The 19,742-nt window shown below is 35.8% G+C and overlaps 1 protein-coding gene across 3 annotated transcripts in view; it reads right to left on the reverse strand.

The window, feature by feature from the left end:
* LOC124160562 (probable multidrug resistance-associated protein lethal(2)03659) overlaps positions 1-19,742 on the reverse strand; it is a 40,522-nt gene that overhangs the window by 10,309 nt on the left and 10,471 nt on the right. For 2 of the 3 annotated variants that reach the window (XM_046536431.1, XM_046536430.1), the window contains exons 4-19: positions 19,605-19,739; positions 18,047-18,251; positions 17,022-17,244; positions 15,361-15,517; positions 14,137-14,275; positions 13,466-13,576; positions 13,002-13,199; positions 12,637-12,723; positions 12,257-12,456; positions 11,191-11,374; positions 9,827-9,976; positions 3,890-4,104; positions 3,189-3,520; positions 1,962-2,041; positions 1,726-1,876; positions 936-1,042 (exon numbers count right to left, since the gene is read on the reverse strand). In XM_046536431.1, the coding sequence (XP_046392387.1) occupies positions 936-1,042; positions 1,726-1,876; positions 1,962-2,041; positions 3,189-3,520; positions 3,890-4,104; positions 9,827-9,976; positions 11,191-11,374; positions 12,257-12,456; positions 12,637-12,723; positions 13,002-13,199; positions 13,466-13,576; positions 14,137-14,275; positions 15,361-15,517; positions 17,022-17,244; positions 18,047-18,251; positions 19,605-19,739 (2,674 nt within the window). Of the gene's footprint in view, positions 1-935; positions 1,043-1,725; positions 1,877-1,961; positions 2,042-3,188; positions 3,521-3,889; positions 4,105-9,826; positions 9,977-11,190; positions 11,375-12,256; positions 12,457-12,636; positions 12,724-13,001; positions 13,200-13,465; positions 13,577-14,136; positions 14,276-15,360; positions 15,529-17,021; positions 17,245-18,046; positions 18,252-19,604; positions 19,740-19,742 lie in introns of those variants that run through there. The other variant, XM_046536432.1, reaches the window with a different exon arrangement.

A 19,742-nucleotide genomic window follows, 5' to 3' on the forward strand; every position in this document is an offset into this window, starting at 1 on the left:
CTTAGTTTCAGGACCAAACAAAGCGGAACATAGGCCATACCCTCAAAATCCGGGAGCAGGTACTCGGACTCCTGGTCTTCTATTACTCCTTTTTATGGCAAGGGTCATTCAATTGTTCATTCAGTCAGTTTTCGACATAAATATTTGTTCCTTTCTCAAAAAATATAAACTAAGAATTGAATTCTTCGTCTTTTGAGCTGCATTTAAAATTTTCAAGTGAAATTCTACGATAAATATTAACTTATATCTCGATTTCAGTATGAACATCAACTTGTAAAATTTTGCTGCATTAATATGATATGATGCTCAAGCTTTGTTAAAAATTTGGCAATTCTCATAAAACGAGGAATTTAATTCGAAGTCGGGAATTTACATGCAAGCAACAATTATCCATACAGCTAATTCATATAAACAAAGCATGATTGACCTCAAACCAATGCTGCTGGTAGGGTTATATACCCCGAAAGGAGGGAGCCTAGCTTCCCTCAGAGTTCTAGATAATGCGGAGTCCCCACTAGGAACAGTCGAAAATGGTTGGTGCTTAGAGTGTGTGATTATCTGCGAGACCCTTCTTAACAAATGTCCATCAAGAATGCTCTGCACAGAGTGGACTGAAGAGTCTCTTGGGGCTCAGACTAGAAGTCATGCTAAGGCAAGAACTCCACCATCTCGAAAAGGTCATAAATATCCCTGCCTTTTATATATAGTAAAATATTCTTTAAAAAAAACACAAAAGAAACCACTGCACCAAAGTCATTGTATTATAATATGTTATAGTATTATAACAAAGTTATATATGTTTTAATAGATACATAGAGGTTAGACTTGTCAGTTTTATATTTTTTTTGTAGTTTGCAATTGTGTTCCATCATTTTAGTGTCATAGTATGATAGTTTTAAACCCTAATGTATTTCCAAAATAAAATAGGTACTCACTTGGAAACCGTCAAATTCACTCTTCAGTTTCCCTTGGGCTCCAAGTGCCCTAATCGTGGTTAGGCCCTGTAGAGATGCATTCAAATGTGTGAAAACTGGACTTCGAGCTATAAAAGTGAAATCGAGATTTTAAATTTCTGGAATCTGATGAAAGCCTTTTTCGCATGGTACTTGATGCAGAACAAGGCATGGCAAGCTAGTTCTTTTGATATTGGGGACTGAGTCCAGTCCTGAGTATGTATTTGTTGATGTGCCAGAAGTTTATCACTATCATTGAATATTTTCTTGTTAAAATAGATCATAAGATGTCATAGATTCACTTGCCATGATTTCAACTCAGCACTCAACCCAGCCCAATCTGATTGATTTCAAAATGAGCATATTTAGTTATCCTATTACCGAAAGAATGGCAATATGTTGTAGTTTTACATTGATTAATAAAGTTGCGAGATACCAAATTTTGGAAATTTTATGAAATTTGGACATATTATCTGTTTTTATATACATAAGTCACCAAATCAATTAAAAATTGAAGTTGCCCCTCAATTTATATAATTATTATGCTCATTTGTCAGTTTGCAACTCCTAGTTGACTGGAAGCTGGAACACTAGAATACAATCTTGAGCATCATTCATCGCCTTGTGTCATGTGAAATGGGCTTGAGTGCTTTAAGTGAGATATTTTTTATAGGATGTATGCAATATTCATGCTGCGTGATTATTTTCATATCACATTAGTAATAAATATTATGATACTACAAAGTATTTAGTAAAATATCTTTTAACTTACTGATTCCTTCGAGTCTTTTGAAACTGGTTGTTGTAGCCAAATATACTATCCTCATCAAGTATGACAAAATTACTATTGCTGCTGCTGGAATAACAAGCCAGTAATTCACCACAGAGACCAGCACTATCACAGCAATGAGCATGAACCCTGTCTGTTTGAAGAAAAATGAGTTTTTAAAAACTGAACCACACATTTTGTCGGTGCTCATCATAAATAAATCAAATCCTCATTCATACCTGCAGAGTGTCCATCAATGCATCGGGTAAAATTTGGTCAATTGCTCCTATGTCTTGGGAAAACCTATTCAGCACTCTTCCTGAGGTTGAAAAAATTAGTTATCAGATTTTTATTCCCCCCTGATAAGACCATCATTGGTAACTCCACATTTTTAACATTTTTAGGCCCCAATGCAGAAGAAAACCTAGGTGATGACAGTTTTTTGGACACAGTAGGAATATTCATGAAGTTCAACCAGGCAATTTTGGCTCTTAGGGTTTGCCTCCCTCTCTCACATACATTAATACTGCTAACTATGCATTGATTATACATAGATCGGTAGTACACCTTATGATATTTTGCATTTAGATGAAAAAGAATACATAATTAAATACTTGATGGAGTTTCTCTCCGTGCCATGCCCTCTTGTAAGATTCATTTAACTAATTCAGGCTGTGGCACTAAATATTTCATTCATTTGTGGGAGTACCTGGGACACTTAGCTCCCATTATATATATCCCCAATGTGGTGTATTAAAGTCCGGAAAATTTGCCTCAAAGTTTATTGCTTGACCCATCAAGCCTGTCTGATATGGCTTAAGCCCCAGAAAAACTCAATTGGTTAGCCTGAGCTTCCTCAACAAAAAGCACAGTCTATATTCAAATTCATGTGAAAACTCCTTGAGTCTTCCAATGGCCATCAGATTCAAGCTTACTGTGATACTTGCATATGGGAAAGCTCAAAAACCAATGAATAGCTAGAACTTGCAATTGTTACTTCCGAAAGTTTATTTCTCATCCCTGCTTTATTGCCTAGTTAAGATGTGATTGCTTCAGAAAGATCTTAGTCAAAATATCCAGTATTCAGCCCATGGGTGGAGTTTGGGGGCCCAGGCAGAGTCTGACCCCTCTAACTTAATGTAATTCGTGCAAAAAAATGTGAAACCTGTTCATTCAATGAAAAAAAAACTTAATAAGTTTAACTAAAGTTTAATACATATTATATATTGCTTAAAATGTTGTTTTCAGAAGCTAATCCAAGCAAATTTTCCAGGAACTCTTAAGGGCTATAGAATACCTCCTGTTTCAATGGGAGGGTGTTTCATAGCCCCCAAACCCCTGGCAGAATTGTTGCCCTCCCAATGTAAAACTTAGCCCATGATTGTCTAGTGTTACATTTTAATTGCAAAATGTACAGCTAGTGAATTCATGCAAAATTTTAAATGCAAAAGTATTTATTTACTAACCTGAAGGATTATTGTGGAAAAATACCATCTTCGTATTCACCACTGATTCAAACATCGTGTTATGCAGGTTATTGGAAGCTTTCATGCAGATAATATAGAAGTATATGGATCTGATTAATACTGATAGTATCATCACAGATACTAGGCCTATGTAAACATAAATGCATATATCCCTTGTTAAGTATTTGTAAAGACTGTCCGTGCCACTTTCAAAACTGCCAGAAAATGGACTTGCTGCGGATGAATTGTTGAGGTGGTGTAATCCTTGGTTAATTGCACGAGTACTTGCATTATTAATTGAATTCTTTTGCCTCCACTCTTCCATATTCACCCTGAAATAAAAGACACATTTACATTGCTAAATATTTCATTTATTTTCTTTCAGTATTAAGGAAGGAGTGACAACAATGCACTATTAATCTTTCTACTATCACTTCCTTCATAGGTATGTTAGCAAAAAAATACTGGGATGGAATTAACCAGTCCGCATATTATTCTACAGTATCCTACTTAAGTTACTAAAATTGATTTTGCTCCCCTGCAAAAAATTTCAAGTAAACATTCCATACCAGTGATAGAATTTGATTTATTGAGTCAAAAATGATCTACATTTACTGTATGAATTATCTGATTGAAATTTTTTACTATTTACCCATGTGGGATTGAAAATACAAGTAGACGGTCAGTCAGGCTGCACTTACCATAATGTTATCCAAGAGTCAGTTGCACTTCCTAATGCCTGTGCTAGGATAAAAATTAGCATAACTAATAAGGATGTGAGAAAACTTCCTCCGGCATTAAAGTATTTCATGAACATCATCATGCTAATTTTTCCTTTGGTTTGTGTTTCATCAGTTCTCTGTTTTTCTAATGCCTTCTCCACCTCTCCATCATCCATTTGAGCTGAAACTTTACCCTGAGGAATAATGCAATAAAAAAGTAATTGGAAATTAAGTTCTATCCTTCATTTTAAATTATTAATATAAACTTCACATGTTTTGTGATGATAATGACTACTTGGATTTTTGTTCTTTTAGGGTCAGGATTGGAAAAGTTTTAATGAGAGGTGCAGGTTTAGATTTGACGGGAAATCTTCATGGAGGGGAGTCTGGAATGCATAAGTAGGAGACTTTATTAATTTGTTTAGCTTTTATAAAATAACACATTACTTATCTTTCTCAATTAAATACCTTGAAAATAAGTCATTGTTGTTATCAAGTCAGTTTTTCATAGTCAATTTCATCAAACAATCTAGTATTAATCTTTTGAAACCTAAAATGAGACATTCCCAGTGAGAAATGGGTGGTGGAATCCACATGGAACCCACGTGGAATCCACGTTGAGTGGTGGATATTTGGTGGTGGTGGATATTGAGTGGTGAGACCCACGTGGAATCCACGTTGATTTCAAGTGGATTTGTGGTGATTATCATAAAATGTTAAACAGAATTTCTAATTTGTGGAACTTCCCAGTGAGAAATGGGTGGTGGAATCCACGTGGAACCCACGTGGAATCCACGTTGAGTGGTGGATATTTGGTGGTGGTGGATATTGAGTGGTTGGACCCACGTGGAATCCACGTTGATTTCAAGTGGATTTGTGGTGATTATCATAAAATGTTAAACAGAATTTCTAATTTGTGGAACTTAACTCTCTGTTGTGACATTGCCTCATTTATCATCCTGAAACCACGCTAGTTATGTGAAAATGTATCGCACATTCTATTTTTATATAATTCGTGGAAAGGCAGCCATGAGAGCACATGAAAAATCGTAGACACATATATAGAAGGTTTAGCTATAGAGTGGTTGAGGTTTTAATGGTTTTAGGACAGCACCAACTGCTGTTTTAATTTTTCCACCAAATTTCCACATGGGTTCCACATTGATTCCACGACCAAAAACACGTGGTATCCACGTTAATTCTCCACGTGGGTTCCACGCGGATTCCACCACCCATTTCTCACTGGGTTAACTCTCTGGTGACATTGCGTCATTTATCATCCTGAAACCACGCTAGTTATTTGAAAATGTATCGCACATTCTATTTTTATATAATTCGTGGAAAGGCAGCCATGAGAGCACATGAAAAATCGTAGGCACATATATAGAAGGTTTAGATATAGAGTGGTTGAGGTTTTAATGGTTTTAGGACAGCACCAACTGCTGTTTTAATTTTTCCACCAAATTTCCACGTGGGTTCCACGTTGATTCCACGACCAAAAACACGTGGTATCCACGTTAATTCTCCACGTGGGTTCCACGTGGATTCCACCACCCATTTCTCACTGGGTTGCATGCTTTTACCCAGTGAGAAATGGGTGGTGGAATCCACGTGGAACCCACGTGGAGAATTAACGTGGATACCACGTGTTTTTGGTCGTGGAATCAACGTGGAACCCACGTGGAAATTTGGTGGAAAAATTAAAACAGCAGTAGGCGCTGTCCTAAAACCATTAAAACTTCAACCACTCTATATCTAAACCTTCTATATATGTGTCTACGAATTTTCATGTGCTCTCATGGCTGCCTTTCCACGAATTATATAAAAATAGAATGTGCGATACATTTTCACATAACTAGTATGGTTTCAGGATGATAAATGACGCAATGTCACCAGAGAGTTAAGTTCCACAAATTAGAAATTCTGTTTAACATTTTATGATAATCACCACAAATCCACTTGAAATCAACGTGGATTACACGTGGGTCCAACCACTCAATATCCACCACCACCAAATATCCACCACTCAACGTGGATTCCACGTGGGTTCCATGTGGATTCCACCACCCATTTCTCACTGGGTATACCCTCCTTATTTCCAGATGTCTAATGCGAGGATGCTTTTGTAAAATTACAGTGTTGCATCATTGTAATATCTTAAAAATTGTTGCATGGATTACGAAAAGACTTGATGGTTTTTATTTTATAATCTATGAAGCTTATTTCACAGTCGGAACCAGTTCAGCATGCTCGTTCTCCAAAATAAGCTATCAAATGTCTATTGTTAAATGATAAAATTACTGCCTGAAGTCTTTTTAAATAAATAAATTTTCTCAGCATTGAGTGTGTTAAGTCGTATGCCATGGCATTTTTGCCGCTTCAATGGTGAAATCTCTGTGAAAACATTTTGTACAACATTGCAGAACATAAGTTGTAAGAGCATCTTGATGCTTTGCATTGTCAGCATAAGGGAACAAAATTCATTACTAACTGTATACCTTAGGCAGCAAAGGAATGAAGTCTTAGCCTACCTAACCAAAGGTTTTCCATTCAAGTCCTGTGTGAGTAGGCTGTGTTCAGAGCATGGGTATATGTGATCGCACATTGCTACTTAAGCTATTTAGCCTACCAAACCAAAGGTTTTCCATTCGAGTCCTGTGTGAGTAGGCTACCAGTGTTCAGAGCATGGGTATATGTGATCGCACATTGATATTTAAGCTATTTATTGAATCCCCTTCACTCTGATGGCAATTTCCATTTTCTCTGCCAGAAAACTGAATCTGGGTTCAAGACAACTTCAGTAGTTGTATAAACAAATAATTGTTTTAACGTATTCTTCTATTTATTTAGAAAACTAAATACTATCCAAGAAATACCATTCCATCGGAGGTGACAAAGATTCATACAATCTCTAGCGTTAAAAGTGAAACAAACTCAAAATATTATTTGCAAATATTTTTAACTGGGCTGATATATCGGAACCATAACCGTCTAAGGGATAAATCCCCTGATAGTGAGGCCTTTGTTGATGAGCTCACCTTCCAATGAAACTAATTTGCAAACAATCTGAGGAAGTGTTCTTTTTTCTCGATTCCTCGACAGGAACACGGACGTTACCGTTTGTCAACAATTGTTTGGAGATTTGTTTACAAACACGGTAGTGAAGAGTCAACTCGAGCTGGGCTTTCAATTAGCTCGAATTAAATTTTTAAAATGCAATTTCAATATTTTGAATATATTTAGTAATTAAAATGTTATATTGCTACGAAGTTCAGTTATTAAATTGGTAAAAATAAAACAAATAATTTAATTTGTAGTTTTGACCGACTTATCGATTGTTGTTGTGTTACTAACTCATAAGAACCTATCACTAACAATAAGAAAGAAGTGAATTTTTTTGTGAAATGATCCTTTTTTTAATGTGCTATATGTTATCCGGGGCTGAGACGAATCGAAAGAACCTAATATCATTAAAATCGGTGCAGCCGTTCTCGAGTTATAAGTGTTCTAACTAACTCCATTTTCGACTTTCTTTTATATATATGTATAGATTTCAGCTAACTAAGACAAATATTGTAGGCTACAATTAGTATTTAATTATTCAAGTATATAGAATGAATCAAATGAGATCAGAACTTTGAGTTTCATGGGAAGCTTACTGACAGACTGCATGATGTATAATCTTGATAATAGCTCCTCAGTGTACACCTCATGATATTACTCCAAAAATGCAGCAGATGTGACAGATTGGGTGATTTAAATGTGTTTTGATTTGAATTATTTTCACTTATAGTAAGCACCAAATGTTGATTTTATATTATCAAAAAACCATTTTCTATTTAACTATTTAAACATGTCTTCCCCACCATGTTCTGCATCAATGTAGTAAAAACATCAAATACAGGGATTTGATGTATGTACTGTAACGGCAGCAACTGATATGTTTCTATTCACCCTTATATTGAGAAGCACTCTTCCTTTTTTCTTCCCTTCCCTTTTGTTTTGTTTTATTTTTTTTGTTTTGTGAAGGTTTATCTTATTTTATGCTTGTGTGCGCGTGTGTGTGCCATATTTAAATCCCGCGCACAGTGATAAGTGCTCCGCCTTAAGAGAATAAAGCGTACTTCTGACCACCGCCCTCCCCTCCCTTCCCCTCTTTCGAAGTTGACGTGGAAGAAAGTGGGTGAACGAGGAGGCAGAACACGACAGACGACCGGGGAATGCAGTTCAACTGCTGCTTGCTCAACAGCTGAGCGACTGAGCCACTATTGCGTCAGGAGCTACACCGCGTGGAAACTTCCTAGCCAACAGCCCGATGTAGACGCATCCCGTGGCCTGCAACCCCATCAGCCTCTGCCAACCACCGTGGGAAATCATCCCGGGGATAGACACGGCTCCACACCCAACGGGAAAACATCGCGAATTGACGAGACGTCGGCCGACATCGTCACTTCTCTCGCACAACGAGTTTCCCAGATTAAGGTGCAGTAAAGCCGTGCCCCCCACCACTTTCCCCGTGTAAAACTGAAACAACCACGTTTTTTACCCCATTTATCCCCTATTTTCCTCCTCAAGATTGCGCTGGAACAGTCAGTGAACCATAAAGTCATATTGTGTCGCAGTGGACTCTTAAACCCTGCAGTTTGTTGAACGCAGTTCAACTCTGATTTATTTTAATTTTTGTCAAGTTGCTTTTTGATTCCTTGTAAGTGCTATTTCCATGTCAATTAGTTTTAAGTCGCCCCATTCCATCCCCACTAACGTCCCTTTTTCCCGAGTGATGTATCTCATATTTTGTGTGCTTCATGTTATTTTCTCATGCTTTTGAGAATAAATGTTTATTTGTTTAATGCAACCCACGAGTACGTGTGTTTTCCTCCGAATCCAGCCCCAAATCCTCAATTGTTCCGTCGTTTCGTGCCCTGACCTACTCGTTCCTACGTCGTCCGCGACTCGAGATATTTCTTGCTCTAAATTAGTGGAACGCGAATTTGTTTGTCATATGTTTGCCTCCGCCCACGTGGGGGGTCAATCAAGCAATCTTCACGATCACGCTTTCTACGCGATCCCGTCCGCCACAGTACATATTGAAGTACATACATACATCAAATCCCTGGTCTACATCTACATAGTACCCCACAAGCCACCTAAACGACGTTTGGCTGGGGGGTGTTAGGACACCAGCCATTTACGCATAAAAATGAAGTTCTCTAACTTGCATTTATTAAAGTTAGGACTAGCATCTATTAAAGTCCTTTATGGTTCGGGGGAAAAATGAATTCCCATATCTAACAGTTCGGTAAAACATCTCTCTTAATTTATTGCTTCTTTAGGACCTGGAAATATAGTGGAGCTCTAGTATTATCTTCTCATTGTTGCTCTTAAAGATATCCATTCTCAATTGTTCAAGCAATCTAAGCCTAGCGCACAGCCTCTGAGTCTCCAGCGGCTCCCAGCCTAATTTGTTTAACATCTGCTTAATGCTGTCTGTACGCCCGTAGCAGTTTTTCTGGAACAGTCCAGCTTTCCTTTGTATTTTATTCAGTTCGTGGATTAAGTCTTTCAGAACCGGATCCCGTATGCTCGCTGCATATTTATGGTGTGGTCAGACGAGACTTTTCTTTTACTTTCTTATCCAAAAATCTTACCACAATACGCTTGACAAATCCTAATTTCTTCAGGGCTATGCCGCAAATGTTCCTTACGCCTAAGGTAGCAACAGCAATATTCTTGGAATAAGTAGCATTTAAAATATGCCTATAATGATGCAAAAACATGGGAAAATATTAGCACCTTATTAAAGTTTTCATTATGCAATCCAGATTTTCTTATTCTAGTGAACCCTGAAGTTTGCCTGATTTTTGATCCAAATTAAAGAGTAGATGCACTCATATTTAAAGCATACATATTTCTTACCGTATCGGCTATTTCTGTTTTGTTGATTTTTCTTTGAGATTCCCCAGGCTCTGCATCAGTTTTATCCTTTGGTTTCTGACTCAACCATTTGGCAAAATCAATGCCTGATGACTGAAGCTCTTCATAGTTTCCAATTGCATTGATTTTCCCCTGTAACCATTGAATTTATCTTTTAAAGTTTGTAAAATATTTAATGGGAAATAATTCAAGTCTAGGGAATACATATCACCAAGGGAAATGAAAGTGGCCTTTGTCATGATTTTTTTAAAGCATGTAATGACCTATTTTAGCAATTAACTTTGATTGATGATGATATTTATATCACTGCAAGTCCCCAAAGCACAACTGCATGCAGTGGCTTGAAATTGTTGCAAAACAAAATTTAGGGCTGTATAAAGATATTGCTCTGTTATTACTTCATACTATCTCCATACTTGTGGAAACTTTGAGTTTTTTGGCATTAGCTGCTAGTACCAGGGACGCCGACTTACAAAAAATATTGGTGGGGCCCATATCGGGGATCTTGCCCCAGGAAATTTTTTAAGTACTAAGTTTTAAGTTTTTTAAGCATTTTAGAAGAGTCATATGATCAACATTAGAACCCAGATAACTCGAATCTCAATATCTAGACACTCAGGGGAAAATCGACAAGCCTGACATTTTTTCCTCACACCCATAAGGGATTTTTGAGGGGGCGCGGGCCCCCTCAGGCCCCATAGAGGCGGCCACTGGCTAGTACCTCGGACAGATAAAAAAAAAACTGCTATAGGGTCACAAGAAAACAGAATAAAATATATACCTTCAATACCTGTAGAATATCAGTTGATAAATTGATGAGTTTTGGTCGATAATTCTATTATTTTTTGCCATACCAAGGTTTCAAAAATGTAACTTTTCCAAACATTGGTTTGAGAAAAAAAAGTTGAGTCTTTTACTCAGGGGTTGATTCGGCATCAAATTAGGGGGGGTAATGACCTGGGTGTGGAGAGTATAGAATACTCCCCAAGGGAGAGAGGTGTTCTCCCCTGAAAATTTTTTAAAATTTCCATTTTTTACTCATCTTGGAGCCTAAAATTTAATTTTTATTCTTACCAGAGGATCACATTGAATAATATTAGACATGAAAGAAAAAGCTATTAAACTAATACATACATGCATGGGAACTAAAAATTTGTGATAAAATTTATGACAGAGGTGAACCCGCCTATATCCGCCCCTGTTTTGACCATGTATGTAATTCAATACATACTTCATCATTATAATGAAAAAAATGACAGGTTCAGAAAACATAAAAATGAATTTTATCAATAATGCACTATATCTTTCATTCCAGAATTAGTACCTTTGAGAAAATATATGCTAACCTTGTTCAATATTATTATTTGGTCGACGTGCATCAAGTATTGAAGTTGATGAGTGATCAGAATGCGAGTCTTGGATGATAGATAGTTCACAATGCAATCTTCAAAAAGCTGCTTTCCAACTACAGAGTCAACTGCTGATAGGGGGTCGTCGAGAAGGTACACGTCTGCATTGTGATAAATGGCCCTGTTTGAAATAAAAAAAATTACATTAAAATTGAGACCTTAACACTGGGGATGGATCAGATCAGTTATTTGGGCCTCGTTCCACCATTTCTTGAGCCTAGAGCGGAAATTGGAACCCAATGTTGAAAAGACTTGACAATGAAATGAATGACAATGATTGAATCATATAGGAAATAGTCTTAAATGAGTGATGTATTTTTATAGCAAACATCATATGACAGACATCAACATAAACTATTTTAAAGCATAATGTAGGTATTTATGGTAGTACGTTTTCAGTTGTTGCTCATTGCTTATTATTTTAGGGTTCCCATATTTTCACAAATAAAAATGTTTTAGGCTTCATATTCTTGGCACTTTCTCTTGATTGTTAGACATGGCGTAATGGAACACTTTTTCCTCAATAGTGGATTGTTGTCTGATCTTATGATCAAATTTAAAAACTGCAAGCAATAATTAGATGGAAAAAATTTGCTTTTGCAAAAATTAAGGAGCCCTACTTGTTATGAATGTATGCATGGTTATGTTTGATGAGATAAAACTATATTTTAAACATTAGCTTTTTGAACATGTTTAAACCAAAGGCAGTTTGCCTTCAATTGGTACATATTTTCAATCTCAACACCTCTAACCACGCACATTGTTCTGCTACATTTGAATACCCCGATATGCTATGTGTTAATGAATGATTTGACTTCAATTTAAAAAAGTGTGCACATGAAATCTTCAATTAAAAAAGAACCATAAATAGTCAATGCAGCATAGGGTAGTTTTCCCTAAGTCATGGGATGACATTGTAATAGCTCACGTTCCAATTCATATCGCAAAAGAATCCCAGACTATATTTGATCTATTTGTATGAGTAAAATGCAAGTGGACCAACCTGGCAAGATTCACTCGTGCCTTTTGTCCTCCGCTTAGTGTTATTCCTCTCTCTCCCACTAAAGTCGCATCTCCATAAGGAAATTGCTCAAAATCATGCGTCAGGGCACAAACATCTATCACCTTTCTGTATGTACTACTCTTAAATTCATCAATGAAAGTAATGTTTTGGCGCACAGATCCTCCAAATATCCATGGTTCCTGAAATAATTGGTATAAATGGCATTAGTCATTGATCGATATACCTCAGTGACAGATTATTTTTGACTTCTGTGCATAGATTACTGTTCAAAATGGGTGAAATTCATAGTGGAAATTCTTGCTGTGGCTCATAACTTTAATACATGCATATGTATACGAAAATGAATGACTTTTTTTTACCTGTGACACATAAGTTACTTTTGGTGGGACTTCAATTGACCCGCTCTTCAGTGGAATTTCCCCTAATACTGCTTGTAGAATTGAGCTCTGGAAAGAAAAAAAATTTCATCGTCTGTTATCCCGGTATTATAGCTAAATTGTCTAGGTTCATATTAATGTGTATGTATTGTCATGAACAAATTCACAAATTTGTGCTCACATATTTCTTCTCTTATCTCAACTTGATATTTTTACTTAATAAGAGTTCCAGAATTATTTATTAACTGAGGTATTCCTCCCTTACCTCTTTTTATCTTGAGAAATATAAGAGCAGTATAACTTAATTAAAAACATTACCAGCCCTGATTCATACAAGCCAGATTTACCTTTCCTGATCCAACTGGTCCTATGACAGCAACTAGTGATCCTGGCTTTATATGGAGATTGATGTTGTGTAGAGTATTTTCATTCAGTGTTGGTGACCATTTAGCAGTAACATCATTGAACTTCACACCTTCTACTTTGTTCTTATTTCTATCTTTATTTGTTTGCTTCACATCGATTTCTTCATATAGAAGAAATTGCTGAAAATACATATTTTATGTCAGTTGAAAGACTAAGTACTATAGGTGCCCAAGCATTTTATCCATTTAACGATATTAATTAAAAGATAGCCACATTTTATTAAAGGCAGATTGAAAAATTCTATGCTTATCTGTTGTCATTGCTTTGAACCATTTTTATTTATTTGTTGGATGAGAAAAAGATCTTCATTCCATCTATCTTTCGGAGTGTATCATAATTGCTATTTCTAAATCTAATTGATTGTCATTCCATGATGAGTGATTACCTGAATGCGCTTTATAGAAACTGAGGTTTTTGCTATCTGAGAAATAGCTTCTGGAAATCCAATTGTCATTTCACTTGAAAGAGCACTGTAGAATGATGTCAGGACAAACACCTGTGATCCAAAAATCACCAAAATTGATTACATATATAATTATTAGAGATGGGCACTTTGAATAATTGAGTATGCACTCAAATACTATGAGTTATGATGTATATGTGATCATCAATTATAGAGTAAGAAATGAGATTGATGCCTGTAATGTACTTTTTGAAATATTGACAGTTTTTGCCATAACTTACTTTGTCCAAAACTGTCATGGGTTATTGATGATGCATGTTTTAATATTTTCATAAAAAATACTCAAATAATTCAATAAGTTTAAATATTCAAGCTCAACATGCTGTTCAATGTTGCCGAAAAGTAGTTGTATGTTGTAAAGTGAATTCTTTTTGTTCATTTCAATCGAACAGAATATTTATAATATTGAAAAATAGGAAATTATTTTATCAAGCATTTAGAGACGTAGAGTAAAAATATTATTTCATATATTTTTAAATCCTGACAAAAAGATAATCAACTCATCTCTAATAATTGGTCTTTAACATGATCTGTGCATTCATTTTTCGTTTGTTGTGATTGACTTATAAATTTTTAATTTTCAATTTACTTACCTGCTGAGCAGTGATAATGTTTCCACTAAGAGTGTATGAAAGCACAGTAAAAAACAGAGCCACGCGTGCTGTATATTGTGTGAATGACACATACAAAGCTCTAATGATTGAAAGATTAGTGGCCTGCTTTATTTCACTCCTGCAAGAAAATAAGTGAAGCGGTCAAAGTCAGTCAATTTGTGAAATTATGAAGTTAAGAGGTCTACTTAATTTTTTTAAATACACACCTTCATAGCCTTGGAAAACCTACCCTATATAGGTACTTAATTTCATTATAGAAGGAAAAACTGGGGGCTAGGCAGTGGCATACCCTTATGGAGTTATCTACAAGTTTACCATTAGCATGAAAACTCTATTGATGAAAAATCATTTGTCTTGACAAGGATTCGAACCTGGGTCCTTTGAATTTGCACCAGGTGCTCTACCACTTAAGCTAGATGATGATAAAGATGTATTATTCCTCATGAATTGTTGGTTTTAGAGGCAAAGGTGGTGAATGCTCCCAGATATATCATGTTACAGGACAATGTTTTTGCACATAGTACCTACCACTGTTCTGAGGCTAAATGTAGAAGGCTTTGAATGCCGTGACATTCATTCATGCATGTTTGCCATGGATCAGACGAATTATTCAAGGAAATAACTACAAATAGCTATCAGGGTACTTTTATGGAGTTTCCGACTATATAGTGCTCAGTTTGTGTGAAAACCACTGTGAGAAAGGAGGTAATTTGCCTTGACCAGGATTTGAACCCAGATCTCTCAAATCAGATAGCTTTATAAGTACATATTTTGCACTTCACTCTACATTTTATTACAACCTATCCATCTCCAAATTTATGGGTGTTAAATTCCCTGTAAATGTACATGTGCACTTTCATATCATTTCATAATATGAAATTATTAAATGTAATTTAGAAGGTTCTAGTGTTGGCATAGAAATCTATAATAATGAAAAATTTATTCATTTTTCTCCCTATTCCCTAGTTATCACTTTCATTAATAATTTGACGTGTTTATTTGGAAACAAATTTAGCTCCAGACATTTGGATTTATCCACAGACACTGTGTTTTCTAGCTAAATTTTACCCGTAGATGATTTTTTCTCAATAAAACTGTCCAAATATTGTGTACCTTTGTAATCAATTTTAAAAGTTCTTATTGCAGTGCTTTTCAATGTATGTACTTGCAAAAAAACTGGAATGTTACCTCATAAACACTTACCTTCTTGCCATGGAAATAAGTTTTGAGAAAGGTTTTTCCCACGTGTACATCTTGATGACTTGTATTCCTGTGATTATTTCATTCATCAATTTCACTCTACTATCAGTACGATCAGCCATTTTCATCCTGAAAATTGATGTCAACTGCCCCATCCAGCCTGAAAGGTAACTATTCGGGTTTTTTTTAGTATGGACAACAGTTGTTTGTAGTCTCCTCATTCATGTAAAAATTCCTGTTGGTATACATTTTGTTACTGGGAATCATATGGATCAGTTATTTGTGGAGTTGGTAGCAGTGATGTAACTAGGAATATGCTTTGGGAGAGGATGAGGGGGTTTTTGGGGGGGATGGAGGGTTATGGGGTGGTAGAAGGGGTTCCTGGGGGCAACCTTCCTTAGAAAATGGGGAGTCAAGGAAAAATTTTGAAAAATTACTTGCCTGAAAATGCATTTTACATCATTTTGGCACTACAAGTTGGTGTAGTTATTGCATATCAAATCCAGACTAGATTTTAAAATAATGTTTTGATTTCTCTGAGGCTTTTGGGGAGGATACTTCCCCTCATCCCCCCCCCATAGTTACGCCACTGGTAGGTGGGGAATATTCTTTATCACCTTCGTACTATTTAGACTTGTAGCCATGGAATTATATTTGCATCTTGTTTGTACTTATCAATTTTTATGAGTAGTCCATCCACTGAATCAGGTAGAGGTTACTTTTTATAACAATATATATACATATTAGTTCTCTTCTTTCCAATAATATGTGTGCTAAAATTATATAGTTTTACATACTTTGTCTGCTTTATAGACTCTTTTACATGACAGGTTTTAATTTGTATTAATTTTTTTGAACGTCTTTCCCTACAAAACTACATGGAAATGTGGATTGATGGGGAAAAAGAGGTAGATCAAGGAATTATGGATGGAGAATGCGGGAGAAGACAGAGAGAACTTGATGATCATAAAATGCTTAGAAAGAAAACTAGAGAATGGACAGATGTCTCGAGGGACACCAAAGTATGTACATTTAATGGGCTTTACCCATGAATAAGTAAGTGTTAATGCCATTAATCAGATTAATCAGTAGTTGACTGACATGTGTATTGAGCCCATCTGTCTCAATATATGCGTCAGGATCAGGGCCAGATTTACCGTAAGGCAAGATAGGCACGGCCCTATAGGGGCATTGCAGCCCAAGGGGCACCTTCAAGGGTGGGTGTTCATTCATAGTTACAGTAGTAAGTAATGTTTCTTTTTTTGAAGGTACTCTTCTTTTTTGTTGTATGAATTAAGGATAGAAGGCATAAGGCATAAAAGTTAAACTGTTTCATGTAGTTTTACTCCAGGCTGTTTTTCTTTAATTGAATTGTCTATGTTTTCCGTGCATAAAAATTCAAGCATATACTTATGCTGTCAGCCATATATGTATCTGTTTATTTTTTTTTTCCAAACCTTACCTCATGCGAGTGGCTATGCTTATTCATAAAAATCGGGGAGGGGGGGCTCAAGTGAGGAGGGGTTCTCAATGGAGAGGTGAAAATCATAACGTAATCGTAAATCTAAAGCGTAACTTTGGGTGAATCCGGCCCTGATCAGGATGAAGTACAATTTTTTTGTCTTAATTTTACTATGATTTCATTTGGATTGTATTCTACTCACTCTGGAAGGGAATGATTAGTATAAGAGCCAACAATCCTATCAGCACCAGGGCACCCATATCATTCCAAATTAGATATGCCACTATTGCTGTCTGAAGGGGACCAATCCAAATGTCATGAGCAAATCCCATCAGGTAATCAAAGTTGTTAACATCATTGGACATCATATTCACTATCTGGCCCACTGTGGCTTCTCCCAATGAAGACTGGCTTAACCGTAGGGCCTAAGAACATGAAAGTAAAATTTTTTCAGCGTATTCATAATATTCTTAGAATGTGTTTGCTTTTTTAATCATGTACTCAAATGAATAGTGCTTTAATTCTTAATTAACCATTTTCTATCATCAAAGAATTGATCCAGGTTTTTTATGTAATCGTAATTCTTACATCACATATTGTAAAAAGTGCAACTCTTTTTACGGCTGCAAAGTTCGTGAGCAGAGCAGTGAAACAAACAGACTATGCTGTGAGATATGAAATGAAAATCCTATTGAAATATCTGGTGCCATAGAAACTTTCAATGATAATAATATAATGATTAATTGAGCGTAGTGCAACCAAGTGGATGATCAAAATAGAAATTGAATATCCACTGACAAAGTGAAAATGTTGAATTTAGACTCACGAAGAAAGATTCATGGAAGATTCAGGTTCAAAACCTATGTGAGGTCACCAGACAATTCAACAAAATTACGCGCACTAAGAGGTAGCATAAAGTTGAAATCATAGAATTCAAATGTAATTTGTAAGTGAAAACTTTATTATTAGCATTAGAGAACAAACTTTTCTTTTCTATTCACAAAAAAACATTTATATTATTCAGTTGAATATTTTGTAACATTCTCATTTACATCTTTTAATGAAGCCAAAATATTTATGCTTCATGTGTAAGTGAAAACTGTAAGTGAAGCCTATTTTCTTCTAAATGACATCAACTTCAAATTAAAGCTCTTGCTTCCTTGATTTTTCAAGTCTCCTGTTATTGTATCATTATTAGAAGAGATAAATAATTATGTGTCCCCATACCTTGCGATACATAAGAGAGCAGCAGGCAATCCTGATTTTCATTCCAAGATGGAAAGTTGCCATCACAAATGGATGATTGATGAAACTGCTCAAGGCGAAGCACACAATTACCCCCACTGAATTCAAGTAGGCTGTTTTTATGTCTTCATTTTCTTTGCTTTCAAAATATCCTATGAGTTGTCCCAAAAATATTGGTTGGCCAATTCTGCAATTTATTTCAATAGTGCATATGTGGTTCTAAGTATATCATGAAGTCCATTCAATCACAAGATTTAAAAAAATATTTTGAAAGAAACATGGAATTGATAAAATTGATTGTATGAGGCATAACTGATAATAACGTTAAACATGGAATTGTTGATGCGGTGGACGGAAATATGAGGGCTGTTTCTTTTTGCAACTTCAAATGGGTCATGATTGCCGAAGAATCACCTGAATTTTCTTGGTTAGCCTGGTGATTTTTAGTTCTTCCGTTGTGATTGTTACTTTGTTTTGTGTGTGTCATATTGATTCCGTTTCATCTCTGGCCACAGTTAATTTTTTTTATTTTCTCTTTTATCAGCATAAAGGTCAAGGCATTTCAATGTTCAAGCCATCCATGCCACAATTTACTCCTGGCAGGAGAATCGTCTGAGAGGACCTTGTTAATGAGACTGCAGCTCACCTTAAATTGAGAACTTGTGCTCATGAATGGCTGAGTGTGTGGTACAGAGACCACCAGCTCGTAGTACCTGCATGTCACTTGTATGGCATTTTCGCTGGGTGATCTGAGGTTGAAAATAGACTGCCCTTGTCTCTAAAATCTTTGAACGCTGGAAAAAGGCTAAAGAGTTTCAGGAGGGGTGTTGATAGAGCAGAGATGTATAAAATAGATTTAAAAAATAATTGGTAAATGTCGTCAGGATTTATTTTCATTCTGGGATGGATATGTAATGTTTACCTTTAGGATAAAAAAATGAAAATTGAAAGTTTATGAAGAAGGTTATGCTATTGAAAATAGGTTTGACCTTACAAAAGAATATTTTTAAAGTATCAAATGTGATAGAATACAAATTTTCTTGTGATATATCAGAACAAGAGTGGCTGAGATGGTCCTAGCTCATCGACTCTATTGGTTTTTAGGATTATGGGGGCACAATCGATTACTTGATTGGATTAACTCTTGAAAATTCTGTTTAACCAAATCTTCCTTGAGCTATAGTAGCTACGAATAGTAACAAATACAGCAATGGGAGTCACAGTAGTGAAGGATAGCAAAGAGGAAAAATTATTCATAGGACTAAGGTTAGAGATATAGCAACAATAAGCTGATCCCTATTGGAAATATTCAATTCCGTTCAATTGAAAAGTGACAAATTTTAATTGAACATGAGGATATTCAATTGAGTTTCCACATATTCAATTAAAATTTGTCACTTTTCAATTGAATGGAATTGAATATTTTCAACAGGGATTAAACTGATCTTAGGTCTGAGGGTTAAGATGCAGGGATAATCTATTTAACTACATCTCTATGACACATATTTCTCCAGTAATGGACAATTTATACATAATTTACCTTGTTAGGGAGTCCAGTATTCCAAAAATTATTCCATACATCCAGAATTCCCATTGGAAAGTTTTTGACAATACTTTAAAAAAGCTGGGGATCTTGTTTCTTGCTGTTTTTTTACGAACTTCTTCATCCCAATTCCTG

The sequence above is a fragment of the Ischnura elegans genome, chromosome 6 (genome assembly GCF_921293095.1).
Source record: "Ischnura elegans chromosome 6, ioIscEleg1.1, whole genome shotgun sequence".
Taxonomy (NCBI): domain Eukaryota; kingdom Metazoa; phylum Arthropoda; class Insecta; order Odonata; family Coenagrionidae; genus Ischnura; species Ischnura elegans.